Consider the following 22,588-nt stretch of genomic DNA (forward strand, 5'->3'; position numbering starts at 1 on the left):
CAAAACGCTGCACATCTTAATAGGGGGCCATTCACACGGAGGAATTTGTTTGAAATTTTAGCGCAAAAAAAAAAAAAGCTAGCCTTCTGCTAGCAGAAAAAGGAACCCATTGAAGTGAATGGGAGGCTTTTTTTTCAGCGCTGAAATTCCACACCAAATTCCTCACCATTCCTCTGTGTGAATGCAAGGCTGAGGCCACACAATGCGGATGTTGTTGCAGATTTTGTTGCGTTTTTTTGAGCCAAAGTCAGGAGTAGATTGAGCAGAAAAGAGAAGTTATAGAAGTTATAGAGTTCCCATTCCTTTTGTAGCCATTCTTGGCTTTGGCTCAAAAAACTGCAACAAAAAAGCTGCATATCCACAACATGGGGTCTTAGCCTAAATCTGTCATATTTTAGAAGTCTGAACATCCAGAGCAGCGCTATAGGGAGCTGTAAGCCCACCTACAGTGGTATAAGACTCCAAAGTTGTTTTTCTCCAAATCTCCAAAACACACATAAGAAAGCTATGATGTTTATCAGTGTAATGTGCTCAGTAATGTGGTGGGGGCAGTTGAATATGCTTAGGGGTGGTGATAGACTCCCCAGTATAAGAAATATGGTTCCCATTTTGAATGCCGAATCTTCTCACATACAAGTTTCTGCATCGAATGCTGCACGAGACCTTTTATGTATCATAGATATTCCATCATAACACTTCAACAGCCTCAGTCCTAGTGTAAGGTAATACGTTTCTTCTTGGTGTGCATTTCAACAAAGACAGTAGTTTCTTCCTATATTTGGCAGATGGGGCCGTCTGGAAGCCTCTAGTGCTGTCAATCTGCTATTTGCCTTGTATAGTGTTTTATTCCCGGTGTGATGTAAAATGAGTCATAGCTCTATTCCTTATTAGGTCAGCGTGTTGAGGATTAGCTGCATGTACATGACAAATATGCAATAGAAAATAATAGCACTGCATGGAGGGAACACGACAAAGGCCCAACTCCTTTGCGGCTGAAACATCTGAGACTCTGATATGTAATTCTGGAAAGGGAAAGATTTTATTTTTTTTTTCATGTGGGTGAGTGAACTGCATTGTAATTTTATTAAGATGTGGAGTCTCGAATCGCTAGCTTAACTAACTTAGAATAATAATAAAACTAAACATCGCAGAACTCATAATGAAAACCAAACTTTGTGGCAATTCTGATACCGGTCACAGCTGTGGAATTTACCCAGAAACAGCTGTGATTGAAGTTACGGTAATTGAATGGATTTCTTTAACTAGAGTGTTTTTTTTTTTGCTCAGTAACTTATTAATTTGCATCAAAATACTAAAATGATGTAGAAATCCTTGATTCCAAATGTGCACTTAAGAGTTTCATGTGCACAAAGGGATTCATAACCATGAGTGTGCTGGGCTTGCCGCTGCTAGCCAAGTAGCACAGTACACTTACACTGGCTGGGCTAATGAAATAATAGACCGATCGCTATAATATTCTGATCTTGAACAGTGCAGCATTATAGGGACAGAACCCTCTTTAATATATTTGAAAACTATTTTGGAATCCTAGGTTTGGTTTCAAGCATTGTTACAGTGCCATGCCTTTATGGGATTTTCTGGTAGTGAGTAATTTTGATAAATAGGTTAGGCCTGGTTCACATCTGTGTTCGGTATTCCGTTCAGGGAGTTCACTTAGGGACCCCCCGAACGGAATACTGAATGCATTAAAAAGTGGTGAGCAATGAAAGCACACGGACCCCATAGACTATAATGGGTCCTTATGTTTTTCGCACCGTGTCCGCACGAGTCAGGCGGAGAGAAAAGTACTTCAAGCACTACTTTTCTCTCCGCATGATTATAGTCTATGGGGTCCTTGTGCTTTCATTGCTCACAGCTTGTCGATGCGATTGGTATTCCATTCGAAGGGTCCCCAAGCAGACTCCCTGAACGGAATACCGAACGCAGATGTGAACCTGAGCCTGATGCCTGCTGCTCTAGATGCTGTGCAGGCCCCCTCAGTCTCTACTTCTTGGTCCCTCTGGAAACACATACAAAAAATGTCTACTTGGCCAAGCCCTGTCCATACTAGTGACCCACCTTGGCCAGTGATTTGTTAAGCAGCATTTCCTGTGTGTTGAAAAGAAAAAGGAAATAGAGACTGGCAAAGAACCTTGGCAGATTCAGAACAAGGGCAGCAAAGGACTCCTTCACATTGATCCGAAAAAACACCTCCAGTTATTAGAAACTCTTCTGAAAGTGCCACAACCAGGTGATATTTTTGCATATCGTCTGTTGGTATCTTTGAATGGGTAACTATTTAAAGAATGTATAGCCAGGCAGCCATCTTATGTACACAATTACATCTACAGATATCATGTGTGGACTTGCGTTAAATAACAAAGTACACCTATGATTTATAGCTATTGTAACGCCATGGTACTGTTGCTAGAATTGAGTGTTTAGTGATATCACATTGCGTTTTGAAATCTTTTGAAATGCTTGAAGTGGATTGCCAACCCAATAGAATAGCAAGGAAACTGCACACTTTTGTGCATGAGAAATTAATTTTTGTCGCAATTTTTGTGATATAAGGCATGTCTGCTACACACTACCTTATATGCATCTGCTATCAAGAAATACCTCCTAAAAACTGAACTATACCAAATTAGACATGTCTATTCTTTATTTGCTTTTGTTTTGCTTCACCTATTTTTTTTTCCTTAAATATTTTTAAAACAGAATTTAGAGACGCTTATTTTAATTACTTGTAATTCTCAAAATTTCTAAGATTAAAAAAAAAAAAAAAAAAAAAAAAAAAGAAGAATGTCCGGAAAAAAAGACTTTACCTTATTGCGCTTGCTGATAAATGTCCATAAGAACCGCTGGCTGAGGAACTGCTACGTGAGTTGTTGAGAATGGTAACAAGGGAGTTTGGCGATGTTCTGATCATGGTCTGAAGGTCAAAGCTGTGATCAGACAGTGGCGATATAGACAATGTTCGTTTCCTGCTCGGTCGGGCTGTGAGTCTAGGGCTGGGAAATCTGGAACCTGAAAAGAGGAGAAAAAGTTAGTGCTAACTATACCCCGGTACAGCGGCACATTAATTTCAGTCTGTCACACTGGTCCAGATGTATTCAGCAGTTCCGCATAACGGATAGTCCAAGCGATGGCCCACATTTTATAAACTTTTTGCTTCAAGAACTGAATAAAATGTATTAGTGTACAAGATGCAGAAAAATTGGGACATGCAGATCTATTTTCTCTTAAAGCATTGATGTAAAAGGTGATGTGTAAATACATGCTATTATTATTACAGTACAGACCCCGTTTGCTATAGAGTGGGTCAAACTAGCGAGTAGCTTTGACAAGTGCCTTCACTTTCCACCTGTGATCTACTGGCTACAATTGAGGAAAATTAGGAAGAAAAATGTATCTTCCCAAAGCTTCCCTCAAGGGAGTGTTGTTTATTAATGTGCAAGCGTATGATAAATTGCTAAACAAAAGGATAAGACTTCTATGTATTAGCCCTCTCATTTCTGGTGATTTATGAATCTGACGGCTGCTACGACGTTCCATTCATTAATTCACCACAAGCGATGAGATGCTGCCGCCTTTGCTTGGGTATGAGCTACCAACAAACCTTTGTTTAAGTAGAAATGAAGACATGTAAATGAACAAGAGTCCCATTTAGGTAAATGTTGTCCTTCCATTGTGGTTCAACTGTATTTTTCTATGGACTAAGACGTTTGGAAAAAAAAAATAGTGGAATCGGTGTACTAATAATAAAAATAATATGGTGAAAAGCGATGTGTAAAGAAACACTTTTTCGTTGCAGTTTGCTACAAGGTGCCTTAGCCTAAATATTTTAAGTGCTACATGTTCATGGGGTTTGTCCAACCCTGAGCAGCTACAATGCTACCACATATCCAATGTCCACAAAAATAACAGTATAAATTACAAAATCAACTGCCCAAGCTCAGACTGTGAGGTTTTACTAGGTCTTACTGAAGAGTGGAGTTCATGACAGGGTAGCACCAGTTTTCATCCACTCATGGCATGTAACCCCATTAAAGCTTTCCTGCTACAGAGGAGATTAACATAAGTTATCCACTGTGAATACAATTTATCTGCTGTTTATATAAAGCCTTTGGCTCTCATTATAAACACAAACATGGGACGATTTATTTTATGCCCAGAGATAATTATCTGCTCAAAACGTTTTTCCAGTTAGGCCGACTGCAATGTTAAAGAAACCAGAGCATGTGCCTCTTCTGTTCGTTTCAGCAACCGCACCCGTGTGATGAACTTTTTACAAATCTCTATTACCCTTTTAAAAAGTCACCAAATTGCAACTACTGGCCTGGTTTTTTTTCACTTTCTATTTACAGTATTTTTGTTGCTTTTATAGCTCCACCCGGTAATCATACATTTCAGTGGTTGTCCCCAATGGGATACAAAAAGAATTACTCATACTCTACGTCCATACCTGCAGCGGGGCAGTCCATTACAAGACCAGAAGAATGGAAAACCAGTCGGTCTATTGACTATTTTTTTCCCTGAAACTGTTGGACAAAAAATCTGGCTTGCAGGGTTTTTTTAGCAGGGAATTTCTGACCTTTTGGCTAAGGCCCAATGGGATGTCCCGCAGCAAAAAAAAAAACACTGTGAGAAAACCACGGTGGCAACGCATCACGGTTCTTCTCGCAGCACTTTAAATAGAAAGTTCACAGAGGTTTCCTCTGCAGACTTTCTGTTTCAATTACACCTATGGGGAAACCGCCGATGTTTCCGCACGTATAATTGACATGCTGTGATTTCCAAAACCACCCCGGTTTTGGAAATCAGGGCATGTCTGCAGCATAGTTTTTACCATAAAGGGGCCATGAGATTTGCTAGAATCCCATACACTTTTCTCTGACGGTAAAACGCCGCAATTTTTTCCATCGTGTGCAAGACCAAGTACATATCTTTGCAATGGTGCCACTATAATCTTTTTGTTGCAACAAAGTGAAGTTAAAAATATTTGAAAGCACGTAAAGTGATATGCAAATTAAAGGGATCCTATCACTCAGACATGATTTTTTCCAAGTACCACGTCGGAATAGCCTTAAGAAAGGCTATTCGTCTCCTACCTTTCGTCGTCTTCTGCGGGCCTCGTTCGCCTACAATCTACGTGGCAATCTACTCTCGGTATGCAAATTAGCTCTCTCGCAGCACTGGGGGCGGGCACCAGCGCTCAGACAGCACTGGGGGCGTCCCCAATGCTGTGAGAGAACTCTCTCCAGCGCCGCCTCCATCTTCGTCAGCAGCGTCTTCTTCAGCGTCTTCTTCCGGCGGTGGCTTGTAACTTCTAGGCCTTGGGCAGAGCAGACTGCACATGCCCATAGGCCACGGGAAAATGGCTGCTTGTAGGCGATTGGCGGCACGGAGAAGACGATGAAAGGTAGGAGACGAATAGCCTTTCTTAGGGTTATTCCGACGTGGTACTTAGAAAAAAATTATGTCTGAGTGATAGGATCCCTTTAACCGCCATGGAGCAGTCTCAATCTGGTCTCGCTTTCTGCTTGCTAATTGAAAGTCCTGAGCGTGACCGACATTTTCATATTCCTAAGGCCCTCAACAAGGCCCTGGACTTCATTACATGAAAGAATAAATTATAACATGCATTCTACTAGTCATTACTGTAGCCAGTCTGTGAGAGTATCTTGGCCATGACTTATATTATACTATGATATCATTCACACTGTTCTTGACATTTTTGAGTTTATTCACAGATAATCAGGCAGAGTTCCCTTTGGCTTCTTAAATGTAGTTTGAGACAAAGTTATGGCATAACTGATTCTAGTATTTTAATGGGATTATTTGTTTTGATTCACGGTTTCCAGCATTAAAGGGGTTGCCCTGTGGGGGAATTATAAAAATAGTAAAAATAAATAATAAATAAATAAATGCTCTGACACTTCCCAGGTTTCCTGTTGTTCTCTGCGTCCTGCTCTTCCTAGACACGTAGGAAATGACTGCTCAGCCAATCACAGGCCAAAGCAATGACTTGTGATAGGCTGAACAGTATTTCAATAGGGACTATGGAGTAGAGAGTAGATCATTTTTTTAAACTAATTCTGACACTTCTATAAAAAAGTATCCCATAACCTTTTTACTGTTCGATGTTCATTAAGCCTACAGTACTGTCTAATGAAATATTACATGTGATGTTCCTACAGGTCAATGTCCTGCTAAATGGAAATAATCCAATCTATATATTGAATTTCATAATGCAATCCTAACAAACTTTGAATAAATCAATTGTAAGAACAAATATAAGAAACTCTGTGGCATGCCTGATCCAACTAAAATCCCTCATTCTCCACTTATCAAGTTCTCTACCTGCTCCACTTCTCCTTGTTTAAAGCGACATTCACTCAGAAATCGCTGATGAATTCAGACTAAAGTTCACATTAGAAGTCAATAGAGACAGGCGTTATGAGTAAGAACTGAATGAGAGAAGAGACTGTGGCTGCAAGCAGCTATATAGGAAATTTCTATGTTATCCCAAGTGATTTATTCACAGCAATACAGTAAGGTGCTTCTCTATAATGCCCAACATGATCCTGTGAGGGTAGATTCATTCTCTATGTTCTGCGTCTTGTCTATGGCAGTCATAGTAGCTGGGCCTCTACCCTCTAGTTTTGAGAAAGTGAAAATTAGAGGCAGAGTCTGCAGAAGGAAAAGCTACTAATAAATGCACAATATAAGAACTAATATTCTTCCTCATGTACATACACTGTAATTTATGCAAAGTTTGTTCAAAGCTTAAATACCCTTTAAGAGTAGCAACAGTAGAAAGAAGGGCTCATAGATATTAACACTACACTGTACGCATCCTGAGTGCTCTTAAAGTTAGTGTATTATTTCATGCAGATACCAAACATACAGTGCTGACCTAAGTTTTCCTAATTTTGCATCCATGAACATTAATATACAAGCGATGTTGATAGAAAACTTTATTTGTACTGTATTACTGAGGTCAACTGTTTTCTTTAAGTCTGACTGCAAAAGCTTTCATTTCCTCCAGTGATAAATGATAGGACATTCAAAGCCCACCTTAATGACAATTAATTTACAGACCAGGGAAATTATTTTAATTGGTTTTCCCACTAGCCTTTGTCTAAATAAAAACACCCATCATCCATTACCTGACTACACACATTCCCGTCATGTGAAGAAAACGAGACGGTGTCAACTGCCTTTGTTTTTCTCAGCGTTTCAACTTAATTTGTCTTTTTAGTCATTAGCACCGTTCCAGCAAATAATTAGCATTAGTGGAGACTGAATGCAATAGAGTTATACAAGGCAAACCTTGCACAAAAAAGTAGCAAAAAGACATATTAATAAGTTACAAAAAACAGACACTAAGCATGAAAACAGAAAGCACAACTTTTAGTAAGATGATTTTGTAAGATTGTAAGATTTATCATGTGTCTGCACCTATTTTAAGGGGTTTTACACAAACTTTATGAGCTTGGGGCTTTTTGTCTGGGAAAAATGTGCAACAAAAGGGTAACTGCACTACAGTAGATGTGTAATATAAAAAAATATATATGTATCTCACAGCCAGAGGCATAACTTGAAGCCACTCATAGTATTCGATTGAGCTTGCTTATTTTTATTGTTACAATAAATCACAGTTCATGGAAGCCACATAGTAAGTTGCATAGAGAATTATAGCATACAGTTGACAATGCCTTTCATCAGGCAGTTGAAGGTATCAATAGAAATAAGGATGAGCCACAAAGGCAGGGCCCATGGTAGAAAACCATGTATCGTTCAACAAAAAAGAGGAGACAGCTGTGTGTTGGAGTGCTGTCCATCCTTCTAACATACTTAGAGTATTTGGAGTAGTCTAGCCAGTCCTCCTTGGAATTGTGTACCCAAGAAATTCCATACTTTGAGAGTGCTGCCTATCTTTCTTTCCCTTGGTTAACTTGAAGCTCCTGAACTGGGCCCAAATACAGACGACTCAAAGGGTTAACCCAATACTTAATTATGCCGTAAAAGGGGTGTGGTTTAAAAGGGGCAGGGCCTAAATCATCGCTATTAATCATAATTAAGATAAAATGTCTGATTAATCACAAATTTGATTTAGGCCATAGTTGCTCAGCTCTACACTAAAAGCAGGAAAAAAAAACTGAAGATGGCAGCAAAAAGTAAGTGGTTTATTTACCCATACAGATGCAATGTTTCAGGTACTAATGTATATACACTGTAAAGGTGGCAAAATGTTCAAAGAGAAAGAAAAATATAAAGCAGGATTTATACTTTTCCTTCCGAATGCAATTCTGACTCTGGCTTCAAATGCGACTGTGTATGAAACTACCAAAAAGGATAAAATCATGCACAGAACCAGTTTGAAGTTTTAGATATACCATGTTTTACTGTGGTGCCCACAAAAGGATCACTAGCAAAGAAGTAATTGCATATTTCATTGTGTACGTGCACTATAATGTTTTATGGTTTAAAATGTAACTTTAACTGGACTGCATCATTAAGGATGAATATAGTAGATGTTATTTCTCTCGCTTTTGATCATTCTGGTGAAGTGGAGGAGACACTGGAACACATTTACCAATCCAAGTCTGACACTTTTCTGTCTACATTTGTGCCAAAATTCATAGTGCACAGCATTTATGACATATTTATGAACAGTGTGCACTAGAAAGAACAGAAAACTACGACAGGCTAGACACTTTTGAAAAATGTGCACCAGAATGGACGATGGGCGTGGTTCAGAACAGAATGGGCATGGTTCAAAACACAATGGGCGTGTTTTGAAGTGTCTAACTTTATAACATTTATTAAACAGAAAAGAACGAATGTGGTGCTGCTTTCCTGTGCAAAGTAGACCAAGTTTAAAATGGTGACAATTTACTTTGTGCTCCATAAATTTCTGTTGTGCGCCACATATTTGTCTCAATAAGCGAGAGATGATTTGCATGCTTATGTTATGCCATTATGTTTTGTGCCAAATATTGGTCCTTTTTGTGCCAAATATTTGTCTCATGGTGAGACAGAATTTTGGAGCTTCTAGAAACAATCTATATTTACGAAGGTCTATATGACAGATTCATAAATGTGTCTAAAACTACAAATGGGATTCATAATTTAAGACCGTGCAAAGTTAGACAGTATTGATAAATGTGCCCCAGTGTGTCTCCTTTTTCCTTAAGGCTAAGGCCCCATGGGACGTCCCACAGCAAAGTATAAACCGCGGTGGAAACACATCATGGATCTTCCCATAGTGCTTTAGACAGAATATTTGTAGAGGTTCCCATCCACTTTGCGCTGACTATAAAACGCTGCAATTTTTCCCATTGTGTTTCCACCATGGGCAAATTTCTATCTTGGGTCCTACCAACTACTATCAAGCTTACTTTTTTTTTAACACTAAGGGTCCATTCACACAGAGGGAAATGGCGCTTTATATGGCGCTGAAAAAAAAGTCTCCCATTGACTTCAATGGGTGCCGCTAGCTTTTTTTCCTACTAGCGGAATTTTCTACTAGTGGAATAAAAGCTAGCAGAACCCATTGAAATCAATGGGAGGCTTTTTTTTCAGTGATGAAAATTCAGCGTCAAATAAAGCGCCATTTTCCTCCGTGTGAATGGACTCTATGAGTGAATACAAAAATAAATGATGATCCCTGTATACCTACGATCTTATGGTTAAGTACAGGCACTGTACCAATGTCACTGAGATAAAAACATGTACTTATATTTAAAATGCACATTTTCTCACTCGCAGATATAATAATAGTTCAGCAAGACAGGAAAAAAAAGCTTTTTGGCTGGACATTTGATTCCTGTCTGCTCTAGTCTGGCATTCTTTGTCTGCTTTGTTGAATAGTTTAGTCTAACATTTATTCAATAATCCCTTCTTTAATGAGCTTCCTCGAAAGCTGACCCATTAAATGTAAGCATTACAGTTGTTGTACTCAGGCAAATGGTGGACATATTCATGTGAACTCTGATGGCTAGTGCTGGTTTATTGATCTCTCCTAGACTACAAAACCTTTTTATAGGGAATGTTGCTCAACTTTGTTATCAGAAACTAAGCTACCCGTATGTTACATGTACAATTCTACATGTTATAAATGTAAGATTCTACTGTCTGCTTATATAGTATATAACATATCTCAGTCATCATGGAGCATTTCATATATAAGTAAAAAAAATATAAATCATGGACTAAGATTTGACATAAGAAGGATTGTAATTCTAGTTATGATTATTATTATTATAATAGTTTTTTCATAGTAGGGCAGCAACAGAAAAAAAACTTGTCTGTGTACTGCCCGCTCCTTGACTGACGCATTGATTTCCAACAGTGAACCTGGCTAAAAAACAGGCAGGAATAGGACCCATCCTTTGCTTCTGAGCGAACAGCAACCTGCATGGACCCGACTATGTGTATGGGGCCATAGAAGATAATGAGTCAGTATGCTAGCCGTGAAAAGCACCGCTCACATACTGACAAAGCACTCATGTGTATGGAACCATATTTAGACAACTCACTTTTTGTCACGCTATCTATTTTGGCTGTCATCCAGTTTTTGCATTCAGCCTGAATATTCTATGGGGCACGCGACACATTATATAACTTTGAATTGTGTTCTAAGCCTTCATAGCCTGAAGGTTGACTTGTCGGTCATGTGTTATTTTATGCTGCTCCAACTACTAGCTGCTCCAACTACTATACTATACGTATATAGACCATCAGGAGAATAAGACGACATTTCCTAGAGCAGAACATGACTGTATCCATGCCAGACTGCCATTACTCGGGCCAAAAGAATTTAAGATTAAACACAACATTTCCCTGTGCTTCCCAGTGCTACTCAAAGGCAAGACAAATGTCTTAGCTGGAAATGTCTAATAAGAAGAGCACGAGAAAGCATATTTGAAAATTTCCCCAGTCTCCCTTTGATGTTCTTACAAGGTCCACTCAAGAAGTTGTTTGACGTTGGATATAGTCCCAGAAAATAACTGGGCAGATGTGTAGTGAAAAGTGTGATGACTTTATTTCTCTATTTAAATACTGTGCAAAACAAAATAAGGGTTAAATTCTATGGATAACAAATACTAGAATAATGTTATGTTGTGGCACATGCAATATACTCCATTGGATACTGCGTCTTGAACCTTCATAAAAGCACTTAAAGGGGTTGTTCAATATATATATATATATATATATATATATATATATACAGTCCTATGAAAAAGTTTGGGCACCCCTATTAATCTTAATCATTTTTAGTTCTAAATATTTTGGTATTTGCAACAGCCATTTCAGTTTGATATATCTAATAACTGATGGACACAGTAATATTTCAGGATTGAAATGAGGTTTATTTTACTAACAGAAAATGTGCAATATGCATTAAACCAAAATTTGACCGGTGCAAAAGTATGGGCACCTCAACAGAAAAGTGACATTAATATTTAGTAGATCCTCCTTTTGCAAAGATAACAGCCTCTAGTCGCTTCCTGTAGCTTTTAATCAGTTCCTGGATCCTGGATAAAGGTATTTTGGACAAACAATTCAAGTTCAGTTAAGTTAGATGGTCGCCGAGCATGGACAGCCCGCTTCAAATCATCCCACAGATGTTCAATGATATTCAAGTTTGGGGACTGGGATGGCCATTCCAGAACATTGTAATTGTTCCTCTGCATGAATGCCTGAGTTGATTTGGAGCAGTGTTTTGGATCATTGTCTTGCTGAAATATCCATCCCCGGCGTAACTTCAGCTTCGTCACTGATTCTTGAACATTATTCTCAAGAATCAGCTGATACTGAGTGGAATCCATGCGACCCTCAACTTTAACAAGATTCCTGGTGCCAGCATTGGCCACACAGCCCCAAAGCATGATGGAACCTCCACCAAATTTTACAGTGGGTAGCAAGTGTTTTTCTTGGAATGCTGTTTCTTTTTGGACGCCATGCATAACGCCTTTTTTTAGAACCAAACAACTCAATCTTTGTTTCCAAAATGAAGTTGGCTTCTCCAAATGTGCTTTTGCATACCTCAGGCAACTCTATTTGTGGCGTACGTGCAGAAACGGCTTCTTTCTCATCACTCTCCCTGACAGCTTCTCCTTGTGCAAAGTGCGCTGTATTGTTACCGATGCACAGTGACACCATCTGCAGCAAGATGATGCTGCAGCTCTTTGGAGGTGGTCTGTGGATTGTCCTTGACTGTTCTCACCATTCTTCTTCTCTGCCTTTCTGATATTTTTCTTGGCCTGCCACTTCTGGGCTTAACAAGAACTGTCCCTGTGCTCTTCCATTTCCTTACTATGTTCCTCACAGTGGAAACTGACAGGTTAAATCTCTGAGACAACGTTTTGTATCCTTACCCTGAACAACTATGTTGAACAATCTTTGTTTTCAGATCATTTGAGAGCGGGCTGTCCATGTTCGGCGACCATCAAACTTAACTGAACTTGAATTGTTTTGTAGAAAGAAATGGTCCAAAATCCCTTCATCCAGGATCCAGGAACTGATTAAAAGCTACAGGAAGCGACTAGAGGCTGTTATCTTTGCAAAAGGAGGATGTACTAAATATTAATGTCACTTTTCTGTTGAGGTGCCCATATTTTTGCACCGGTCAAATTTTGGTTTAATGCGTATTGCGCATTTTCTGTTAGTACAATAAACCTCATTTCAATCCTGAAATATTACTGTGTCCATCAGTTATTAGATATATCAAACTGAAATGGCTGTTGCAAACACCAAAATATTTAGAACTAAAAATGATTAAGATTAATAGGGGTGCCCAAACTTTTTCATAGGACTGTATATATATATATATATATATATATATGTATAATGTGACAGGTGGGGGCGTAACAAGCTGCCCCCACACAGATCAGCTACAGTTGTACAGGGTCACTTAAGGATAGGCCATAAAAGCCATTCCTGGACAACCAATTCTATAGAAGGAAGCCACTGATCAGTCGTTTTATGGGACCACAGTGATCATGACCCTGTTTATATCACACACTGATGTCATTCCAGCCATAGAAGTGAGTATGAGAGGCTGTAATTACATCTCACAGCCACATCTCGCTATCAATAAGTCAGTGTGCAAAGTGAAAAGTAAAGGGGTTACAGTGCTTGTACGAGCACTGGGGCCCCTTCAAACAGATGATCAGGAGGGGTTCTGGATGTCAAACCCCTACTGATTTTCCATTGATATGAACAATCCTAAGGATAGAGTGTCAATAAAAAGGAACTGAAGTAAACCTTAAATATGGAGCAATACTGATTGTAAATAAGAATGCAATACCGTTACCTATTTCACAAGGGTACATCTCAAACACAAAAATTCAAGCATGAAACTGATACATTACTTACTTTCCATGGCATGAAGGTACTCCATATGAAGAGCTGTGGCTCCAGCACCTGGAGTTGCTGGGGAAGTGATGATATCAGCATATGGACTACGCTGTCCTGCGAGCAAGGCCATATGTTGGTAATACTCAGCAGGGCTCACACCAGCATGTGGAACTGAAAGATACAACATGCAGAAGCAATAAGTATCACACAGTCTTATGTGCACAATAACTATACTTTCATGACCTATCTGGAGATCTAAGGAATATTGCCATCTAATAACAAGATGACAAAACATGAGTATATAACATCACCCAGTGAATTAAGGAGAAGCAGTACTGGTGCCATCCTTGCACAATCAATGCAAGAAAATACAGCTTGGTTGATGGCTGCATCTCCCTGCACAGCCTTCAGGTTGGGAGCACCACTGGAAGGAGAAAACTTTACAGAGAACACAGCACTATGCTTGTGGTGAGGTTCCTTCATTCTCACGATCACTGGACCCTCGCTGATCATAAAGTGATGACACATCACAGCCATATGCTATACCTCTTTAATCCCTGTATAATGAAAATCCAATTTTCTAACATGATCTGTGCTTCAGTTCTTTTAAAAAGAAGTCTGTCAGCTGGAAAATTGTAAGTAATGACAGTACCTTGAAGGGTTCTTTACATAATTTCCAAATATACATTTGTTATTCAGCATTGTAGCTCCAATACTGAGAAAATTGCTGTTTTATTCATATGCAAGTTAGAGTAAAAGGGATTTGGGGGCATTTCTTTTCTTCCCTGAGCTTTACTTCACTATTACCTCCCTGTTGTCCAGCTCAACTCACCATCATTTCAGTGACAGCTCTCCCCAGAAAGAGTTGGGTGGCAGTTAGGGGAGTTAATCTAATGCTGGGGAAGACAAGAACCACCTCCAAATCCCTTTTCACCTGAAGGGGTTTTCGGGGCAAAAAAAATTTAGTACTTTTTTTTTTTTTTAATGTCTGTTAGTGCTACTAATGGAGTAATAAATGCACCCATATACCTTTTAGTGTGTTTTGAGTGACTTATGGGTGTCTCTGCGGGCTGCTGGTATTTCCAGCTTTTGTTTACATGCTCAGCTTCTTGCTATGTAACTTTCTCACTAATCCCTCTCACCTTACTCCCCCCTCCTTCCTTTCTTCCTCCTTCTCCCTCTCTTCCCAGTCTCTCTAACTATCCTGCCCTCCCCTACCTACTCAGCCCAACCCCCAACTCCTATACAGTACTTACCCTCCACGCGTCTTCCGGCGAGACGGCTCCTCCTGTACTGCTCCTGTACTCCTCCTTCTCAGCAGTGATGATCCATCTCTATTGCGCATGCAGTAGTAGTAGTGGTGACGATCCGTTTCCAGAAATGGGGAAACGGATCTCTCATCGGATAATCAGAAAATGTTCCTGGGGCAATCACTTGACCACCCCAAGGATACGGGTAACTATTCATTTTTGATAATTGATGTTATTTAGAAAGTAGGAGGGGGGAGGGTGCTTAGAGTAATGTAGGGATCTCAAGTTATCCCGGACAACCTCTTTAATTTACATATTAATAAACAGCTATTTTCTCAATGATGGAGCTGCACTGCTGAATAACAAAGGTATATTTGGAAAGTGTGTAAGGTGAAATACAAGGTACTGGGATGGCTTTAATTCCAATATTCATTTAGACAGACTCCCTTTAAGATCTCTACTTAGTGTCAGTGTCAGTTTTGGCTACATCCAAGGGCTGAAACCACTTCTACAGTTGCAACCATTTTCGGCAATCCTCTGACAGTTCTTTACTCTTTCAGTCTTATACACATTTCTACGATTGTCCAATCATAACAATTATTAATCTGAGAACTATCAGGTCCTGTTAAAGTTGGATTAAAAAAATCTACTGCATTTGTTTTTCCTTTATCTCTCAGATTCCCGTTGGCAGTCATATTTACCGAGTGACAAACTGCCTTCTTTTCTGTAAGTGTAACTTTATGTTCTGTGTCAGTGACTTGATTTCTCTTTAATATGTTAATTCTATCATGGTAGATGATGTGAAAACGGTGTTCTAGTTATGTTCAGTATTACTGATCTTATTTACACATTTAGGCACAAAAGAAGAACATTTCTCGCACAGCAGGTTCACGTCAACAGCAGCGCTCGCAGCGAGAGGACAGAAAGCAAGATGTTTAGTGAAAGAGGAAATGTTAGCAATTTCCTACCATCCTGCCTTATCTTCTATAATTTATTAAGGTGTCTAATAGATAAGACATGTCCTTTGCTGTCGTGCAGCCAGCAAAGAAACGGCTGGGGATGCCTTTCACATGCTGAACAGGAACGGATTTGCGTTTAATAGCAACTCATTTTACACAATGTTGATCATACCTATCACACCTGGCATTGAGACTGAGTGTATGCATTTGTGATAGTCATCTAAAAGCCGTGCACATCCAATGTGAAATCTTAACATCCAGCCTAGGATTACAATCTGATCAGACTGACAGTGACTATGATTAAGTTAAAAGCTAAAATCCAAGGTTCTCCAGTTAAGGTTTCATATATTGCTGAAGGCTTTTGAGGAGTAAATTAGTTATCACAGCACTGTAAAAAAAGTAAAGAAATAAGGCAGCAAGATCATTTTTTTAATCATTGTGGACCATCTGCAGGGTGGCTAAACCTGCAGCAACGACCACACATATGGTATAAGGCTAGCATTCCATAGAAAGTTTCTACTTTCTCCTTCTAGATCACTGTTGTATAAACTTACCATCAGTAGGGCTGAGCCCACGGGCTGCTGATATCATAGAGAGTGAGGGGCTACTGTGTAGAGATCTGATATAGTCCATGTAGGGATTGATGTAAGGATGAGGAGGACTGAAAGGGGAGTCTGAAGCTGTTGCGGGGTTCCTGTGTGGAGATATCCGTATGAATGGAAGATCTGGATATGTCGGGCTGCTTGCTAATGCAGAAGGCCTGGAAAAGATGAGGATAAAAATCTCAGTCAATAATACTGTCCAGTTGTGATTTTTTTTTTTTTTTTTTTGTCATTCAATAATAATGTTTTTAAAAGGGCTTATCTTATCATCTGATATTGGAGTAATCTTACTAAGTATCGGAGAATCGTATGCAACCATAAATTTGCACAAATATGCATTGTATGCATGTGTCCTGGATAGGGAGGAAGACCTCTCGCAACATTTTCTCCAGAAAACAAAAGGTTCAAGCATGTTCAAATACAACTTTACAATCCTTTTCCATTCTACTGTGAAGGGAAAGTTGTAAGGTTCCATTACACATTAGTTGGTCACTAGGTACTGTCAGAGTTATCAGCTTTGGCAGACATTAGTCTAATGTGTATGGTCAGCTTTAGGCATTATTCACATGAACATCAAAAATGGCTGTGTGAATACTGTCTTTGTAGCGACCGCCACATGACCATCTTTAGAAAACATTGATTACAGTGCGACTATTCACATATCCGTTTATTTGATGGACCACTTTAACAGTCCATCACAAAATAGGATATGCCCTATTTTTTGTCCACTTTCACTTCCTTTCTCTATGTCTATGAGGGATCTTTGAAAAAATTTGGAAAAATAACTGAAAAACTGGTGGTTGCATCTGGTTTTTATGGCCAATTTCTAAAATGTTTATATGCATGTAAACTAAAAGCTCATGTACATACAGTTCCCAGTCCATGGATGCCCAAGTTTCATCCATTTAGTATCTATTTTTCATTGATCCATTTTTCACTACTCACAATTCATCAAATCTGTTGTTTGGCAATGGATCAGTGAAAAATGATGGCGCTCAGAAATATACTCTGATCAGTTAAAAAACCTGCCATGTACACAAGCCCATAGGAAAGCATTCTAATGCTAATGCTGTTAAAAAAATAAAACGGATGATAAAACGGTCATGTGTGTGGACCCTAAGTGGCCGAGCTGCAATATCGGACACAAATAATGCTGTTTTTAAAGTATTTTTAGTGGACCACCGTATTCCTAAAAATAATAAAACAGATTTTGTCTGTGGCAGGACAAGTTTTTGGACATTTTAGGTTTTGAATACAATTTTCATATCATTTTACCTTTAAAACGGAGAACAAAAAAACAAGACAGAAGCTCTAATTAACTAACATGTTGGGAGAAGACAGAGGGCTCCTCAATACAGAAGAAGATGTGTTTTGATATTGGTGAGAGCTGCTATTGGCAGATGTCACCAAAGCAGACTGTAATCTAATGTTAGAGGCAGCTCTACCATGTCTTCCAGGCTAGACAGAAAGATATCTTAATCACAGATCAAAGCAATTCCCGGGAGAGCTCCAGAGCCAATGAAACAAACTATGGTGGATGTGATACTTGTCTCATCTCCCTCATTCCTCTCCTATCTACTCCATCTGGAACTTGTACAACTTTGTTTTATTCTCAGCACAAAATTAAAATACTTACCGTATACACTAAAATATGCAGATTTTAGAAAATGGGCAGCACTTTCTATTCAGTACTGCTAAACGTACGATAAATAAAACGGCTTAAAAAATTCAAGAAAATTCAGTTTTATAAGAAAATTCCCATTCCTATTTAGTCAGTTCAGGACACCAATTCTATTACTCATTGTGACCACACAGTCGCTCCCTGGCCACACAGAGGAACATATAGAATATATATCTTGTGAAAGAGTAAGGCAAAATGATGGGTAAAGGTAAAGAAGAACATATACAATATAACGCCATATTCACATTTGCTACTCATAGAGGGTAGTGGGGTCTTACTGTACTTCCATCTGCCTTCAATTTCATACAGGGGAACAAGGAAGCTAACATAATACTGACTTGTTGTCTAGTAATAGCATTGCGTCTATGGGGAAATACACCTAAAGCAGGGGACCCCAAACGCCGGTCCGCAGACCACTACCGGGCCGCGGGGCGTGTTGCACCGGTCCGCGTATTGTCGCTTGGTTGTTGCTCATCAGGATAAGGTGAGCAAAGTGCGGGGTTGAGCCGGGACCCGCTGTATGCCCGGGATTCTAGTACTATGCAGGACATGCAGCGGGTCTTGGCTCCACCCCGCACTCGCCTACCAAACTTTGGGCAACTACATTACACGTCACTTATCCCTGTGATGTGTAATGTAGCTGTTGTGAGGCTGTAGTGAAGTTAATAGCAGCGTTAGAAGTGATATCCATCATCAGTATTAGAGATGAGCGAGTACTGTTCGGATCAGCCGATCCGAACAGCACGCTCGCATAGAAATGAATGGACGTAGTCGGCATGCGGGGGGTTAAGCGGCCGGCCGCCGTCAAAGCGGAGGTACCAGGTGCATCCATTCATTTCTATGGAGCGTGCTGTTCAGATCGGCTGATCCGAACAGTACTCGCTCATCTCTAATCAGTATCCATCTTCATAACAGTGTCTGTCATCAGTAGCCATCTTCATAACCTGCAGTGTCCGTCAGTTTGCACTTTCTCTTGTGTTTTCATATGTACATGATTCTAATCTACACCCCCATGCTTAACCCTGCCCCCAACAACACCCCATTCCTCACCCCCATCCACACCCCTTCCCATCCCCATCCACACCCCTTCCCGCCCCCACCGGGCCATAGAAAAATTGTCTTGCTGAAACTGGTCCCTGGTGGAAAAAAGGTTGGGGACCACTGACCTAAAGCATTCAGCAGAGTGTCCCGTAGTACAGACCATTGCTATTACCAAAACTTTTCTTTATGAGTATCGGTGGTCCATTAAAAAAAAGAAACTGAGACGAGTGTTCTGCAGAGTATGAGTATACATTTTGTCATGAGATTTAGAGAGCCTTAAGCAATATCTGGAAAAGTCCAGCAGAATCTAAGAATACAGCAGTGGCTTAATTCCTTAACATTATACCACAGAATAAGAATTTACATTTGAATACCAGCTCACTGTCTGGATAGTGCTATGTTGCGTGCAAATGACTGAACTTTGTCACGTATATTAGAAAACACTATAGTAGATACTATTCTCTCTGATACTTCTTTGCCCTTAGGAATTAATATCATCTCAAAAGATTTTCTTAAAGGCCAACAGTTGAGGGCAAAGAATCACAGCACAGAAAGAAGTGGAACTATGTATGAAAGAATGCCCAGTTATACAAATAAGAATGCTGTAAAAATACACTGCTCAAAAATATAAAGGGAACACTCAAATAACATATCCTAGATCAGAATGAATGAAATATTCTCATTGAATACTTTGTTCTGTACAAAGGTGAATGTGATGACAACAAAATCATAAAAAAATCTTAGGGGGCATTCACACGGAGTAATGCCGGGTGTGTATCACAGCCGTACACGCCGGCGTTACGGCAGACTGCCGAACACTTTCCCATTCACTTCAATGGGAGCGCACGTAACAGCGGCGTTTACAAGCGCTCCCATTGAAGTGAATGGGAAGTGTTCGGCAGTCTGCCGTAACGCCGGTGTGTACGGCTGTGATACACGCCCGGTGTTACTCCGTGTGAAGGCCCCCTTAAAAGAAAACAAATTTATTAACCAATGGAGGCCTGGATTTGGAGTCACCCGCAAAATTAAAGTGGAAAAACACACTACAGACTGATACAACTTTGATGTAATGTCCTTAAAACATGTCAAAATGAGGCTCAGTAGTGTGTGTGGCCTCCACGTGCCTGTATGACCTCCCTACAATGCCTGGGCATGCTCCTGATGAGGTTGCGGATGGTCTCCTGAGGGATCTCCTCCCAGACCTGGACTAAAGCATCTGCCAACTACTGGACAGTCTGTGGTGCAACGTGATATTAGTGGATGGAGCAAGACACGATGTCCCAGATGTGCTCAAACGGATTCAGGTCTGAGGAACGGTTGGGCCTGTCCATGGCTTCAATGCCTTCATCTTGCAGGAACTGCTGACACACTCCAGCCACATGAGGTCTGGCATTGTCCTGCATTAAGAGGAACCCAGAGCCAAGAGGGACAAGAGGTCTTGGGAGCTCATCTCGGTACCTAATGGCATTCAGGCTACCTCTGGCGAGCACATGGAGGGATGCACCTCCCACCATTAATGACCCACTGCCAAACCGGTCATGCTGAAGGATGTTGCAATAGATCGCTCTCCATGGAGTCTCCAGACTCTGTCACGTCTGTCACATATGCTCAGTGTGAACCTGCTTTCATCTGTGACGAGCACAGTGTGCCAGTGGCAAAGTTGCCTATCCTTGGGGGCCACACGGTGGCTCATTGGTTAGCACTGCAGCGCTGGGGTCCTGGTGTTCAAATCCCGCCAAGGGCAAAAGAACATCTGCAAGGAGTTTGTATGTTTTCCCCGTGTTTGCATGGATTTCCATCCCATATTCCAAAAAGACATACTGATAGGAAAAAAAAACAAAAAACATTGTGAGCTCTATGTGCGGCTCACAATCTACATTTAAAAAAAAAAAAAAAAAAAAGTTGCCAATCCTGGTGTTCTGGGGCAAATGCCAAGCATCCTGCACGGTGTTGGGCTGTGAGTACAACCCCCATCTGTGTAAGTCGGGCCCTTATACCATCCCCATGGTGTCCGTTTCTAACCGTTTGTGCAGACACATGCACATTTGTGGCCTGCTGGAGGTCATTTTGCAGGGCTCTGGCAGTGCTCCTCCTGTCAGGGCCGGCTCCAGGTTTTTAAGGGCCCTTGGGCGACAGAGCCTCAGTGGGCCCCCTTATGGAGGAGGCGGGAGTCGGGACACTGAACGCCACTGCGGGGTGGACGAAGCGAGTGACGTCACGCAGGAGCGTGGCATCACCTATGCCATGCCTCCCAACTTTTGAAGAGTAGAAAGAGGGACAAAATGTGCGGCAAATTTAGCTCCGCTGACTTTTATGTTGACTCTGCCCATTCTTATTCATTTTTCATGTGCCCCCACACCGTATAATCCTCCTACAGTCACCCATAAATTATATGCCCCCCCTCCATCTCTCCACCAGTTTCATATACACCCTTCCTCTGCCCCCAGTTTCATGTCCCCCCCCTCCATCTCTGTCCCCAGTTTCATTCCGTTCTCCCCCCCTTTATCTGCCCCAGTGTCATGCTTTCCCCCCCGTCATCTGCCCCAGTGTCATTCCGTTCTCCCCCCCTTCATCTGCCCCAGTGTCATGCCGTTCTCCCCCCCTTCATCTGCCCCAGTGTCATTCCGTTCTCCCCCCCTTCATCTGCCCCAGTGTCATGCCGTTCTCCCCCCCTTCATCTGCCCCAGTGTCATGCCGTTCCCCCCCCTTCATCTTCCCCAGTGTCATGCCGTTCTCCCCCCTTCATCTGCCCCAGTGTCATGCCGTTCTCTCCCCCCTTCATCTGCCCCCCGTGTCATGCCGTTTCCCCCCCTTCATCTGCCCCAGTGTCATGCCGTTCACCCCCTCCATCTGCCCCAGTGTCATGCCGTTCTCCCCCGCCCTTCATCTGCCCAAGTGTCATGCCGTTGCCCCCCATTTGCCCCCAGTTTCATGGGTCCCCTTCATTATATTCCACCTTAATGTTTAACACAAAACAAACACTTACACTCACCTTCCAATGCTCCCCCGCCGCTCTTTCTCCACTCACATAGTTGTAGGCCCGATGTGACATCATCACATTGCGCCTACAAATGCAGAAGCCGGACCACAGCGTTAAAGCAGGAGCTGAGCTGTGACAGTTCCTGCTATAATCGCTTATGTATTCCAATATTTTAGAAAAACCTCCTGGTACAGATGCCTCTATCTCATTGGGCCCTTGAGTTAAACCTGCCTACACAATCTTTAAAAGTGTACCCCAACTGTGTTACAGTTCCTGTTCAGGAGGGATTTTGGAGACACTACTGGAGCAATCTCACACCTTAAAGGGGTATTCCCATGATCACAATCATATTTATATTTGTAGACAATATATTTGTAGAGGGCAGCATAACAGTGGCACTGTCTCCCTGTTTACATCTTGGGAGACAGATTTGTATATTTTTCCCATGTTCCCTTGCAGTCAGTAGAGCAACTATGGCTGTATAAGTCTCCACACACCTGAGAAGGTGGTCTCTCCCTAAGGATAGACGTTATCCCCATAATCTGGTCTCTCAGCCTCTCACTTAAACCAAATCAATTCTCTCTAGGCTGCGCTGATGAAGTCCAAAGAGACAGAAACGGTGCCGTCCGTAACTGAGAAATTGATTTGGTTATAACCCCGCATTATGCAGTGAAGACTTCTGGGAAGTCGGGCATGATGTT

The 22,588-nt window shown here is 41.0% G+C and overlaps 1 protein-coding gene across 3 annotated transcripts in view; it reads right to left on the reverse strand.

Annotated features, from left to right (window-relative positions):
• GLI3 (GLI family zinc finger 3) overlaps window positions 1–22,588 on the reverse strand; it is a 181,793-nt gene that overhangs the window by 57,561 nt on the left and 101,644 nt on the right. For all 3 annotated transcript variants that reach the window (XM_075271224.1, XM_075271223.1, XM_075271225.1), the window contains 3 exons: window positions 16,138–16,343; window positions 13,393–13,545; window positions 2,829–3,030 (listed from right to left, as the gene is read on the reverse strand). In XM_075271224.1, the coding sequence (XP_075127325.1) occupies window positions 2,829–3,030; window positions 13,393–13,545; window positions 16,138–16,343 (561 nt within the window). The remainder of the gene's footprint in view (window positions 1–2,828; window positions 3,031–13,392; window positions 13,546–16,137; window positions 16,344–22,588) is intronic.

The sequence above is a fragment of the Leptodactylus fuscus genome, chromosome 4 (assembly GCF_031893055.1).
Source record: "Leptodactylus fuscus isolate aLepFus1 chromosome 4, aLepFus1.hap2, whole genome shotgun sequence".
Classification (NCBI taxonomy): domain Eukaryota; kingdom Metazoa; phylum Chordata; class Amphibia; order Anura; family Leptodactylidae; genus Leptodactylus; species Leptodactylus fuscus.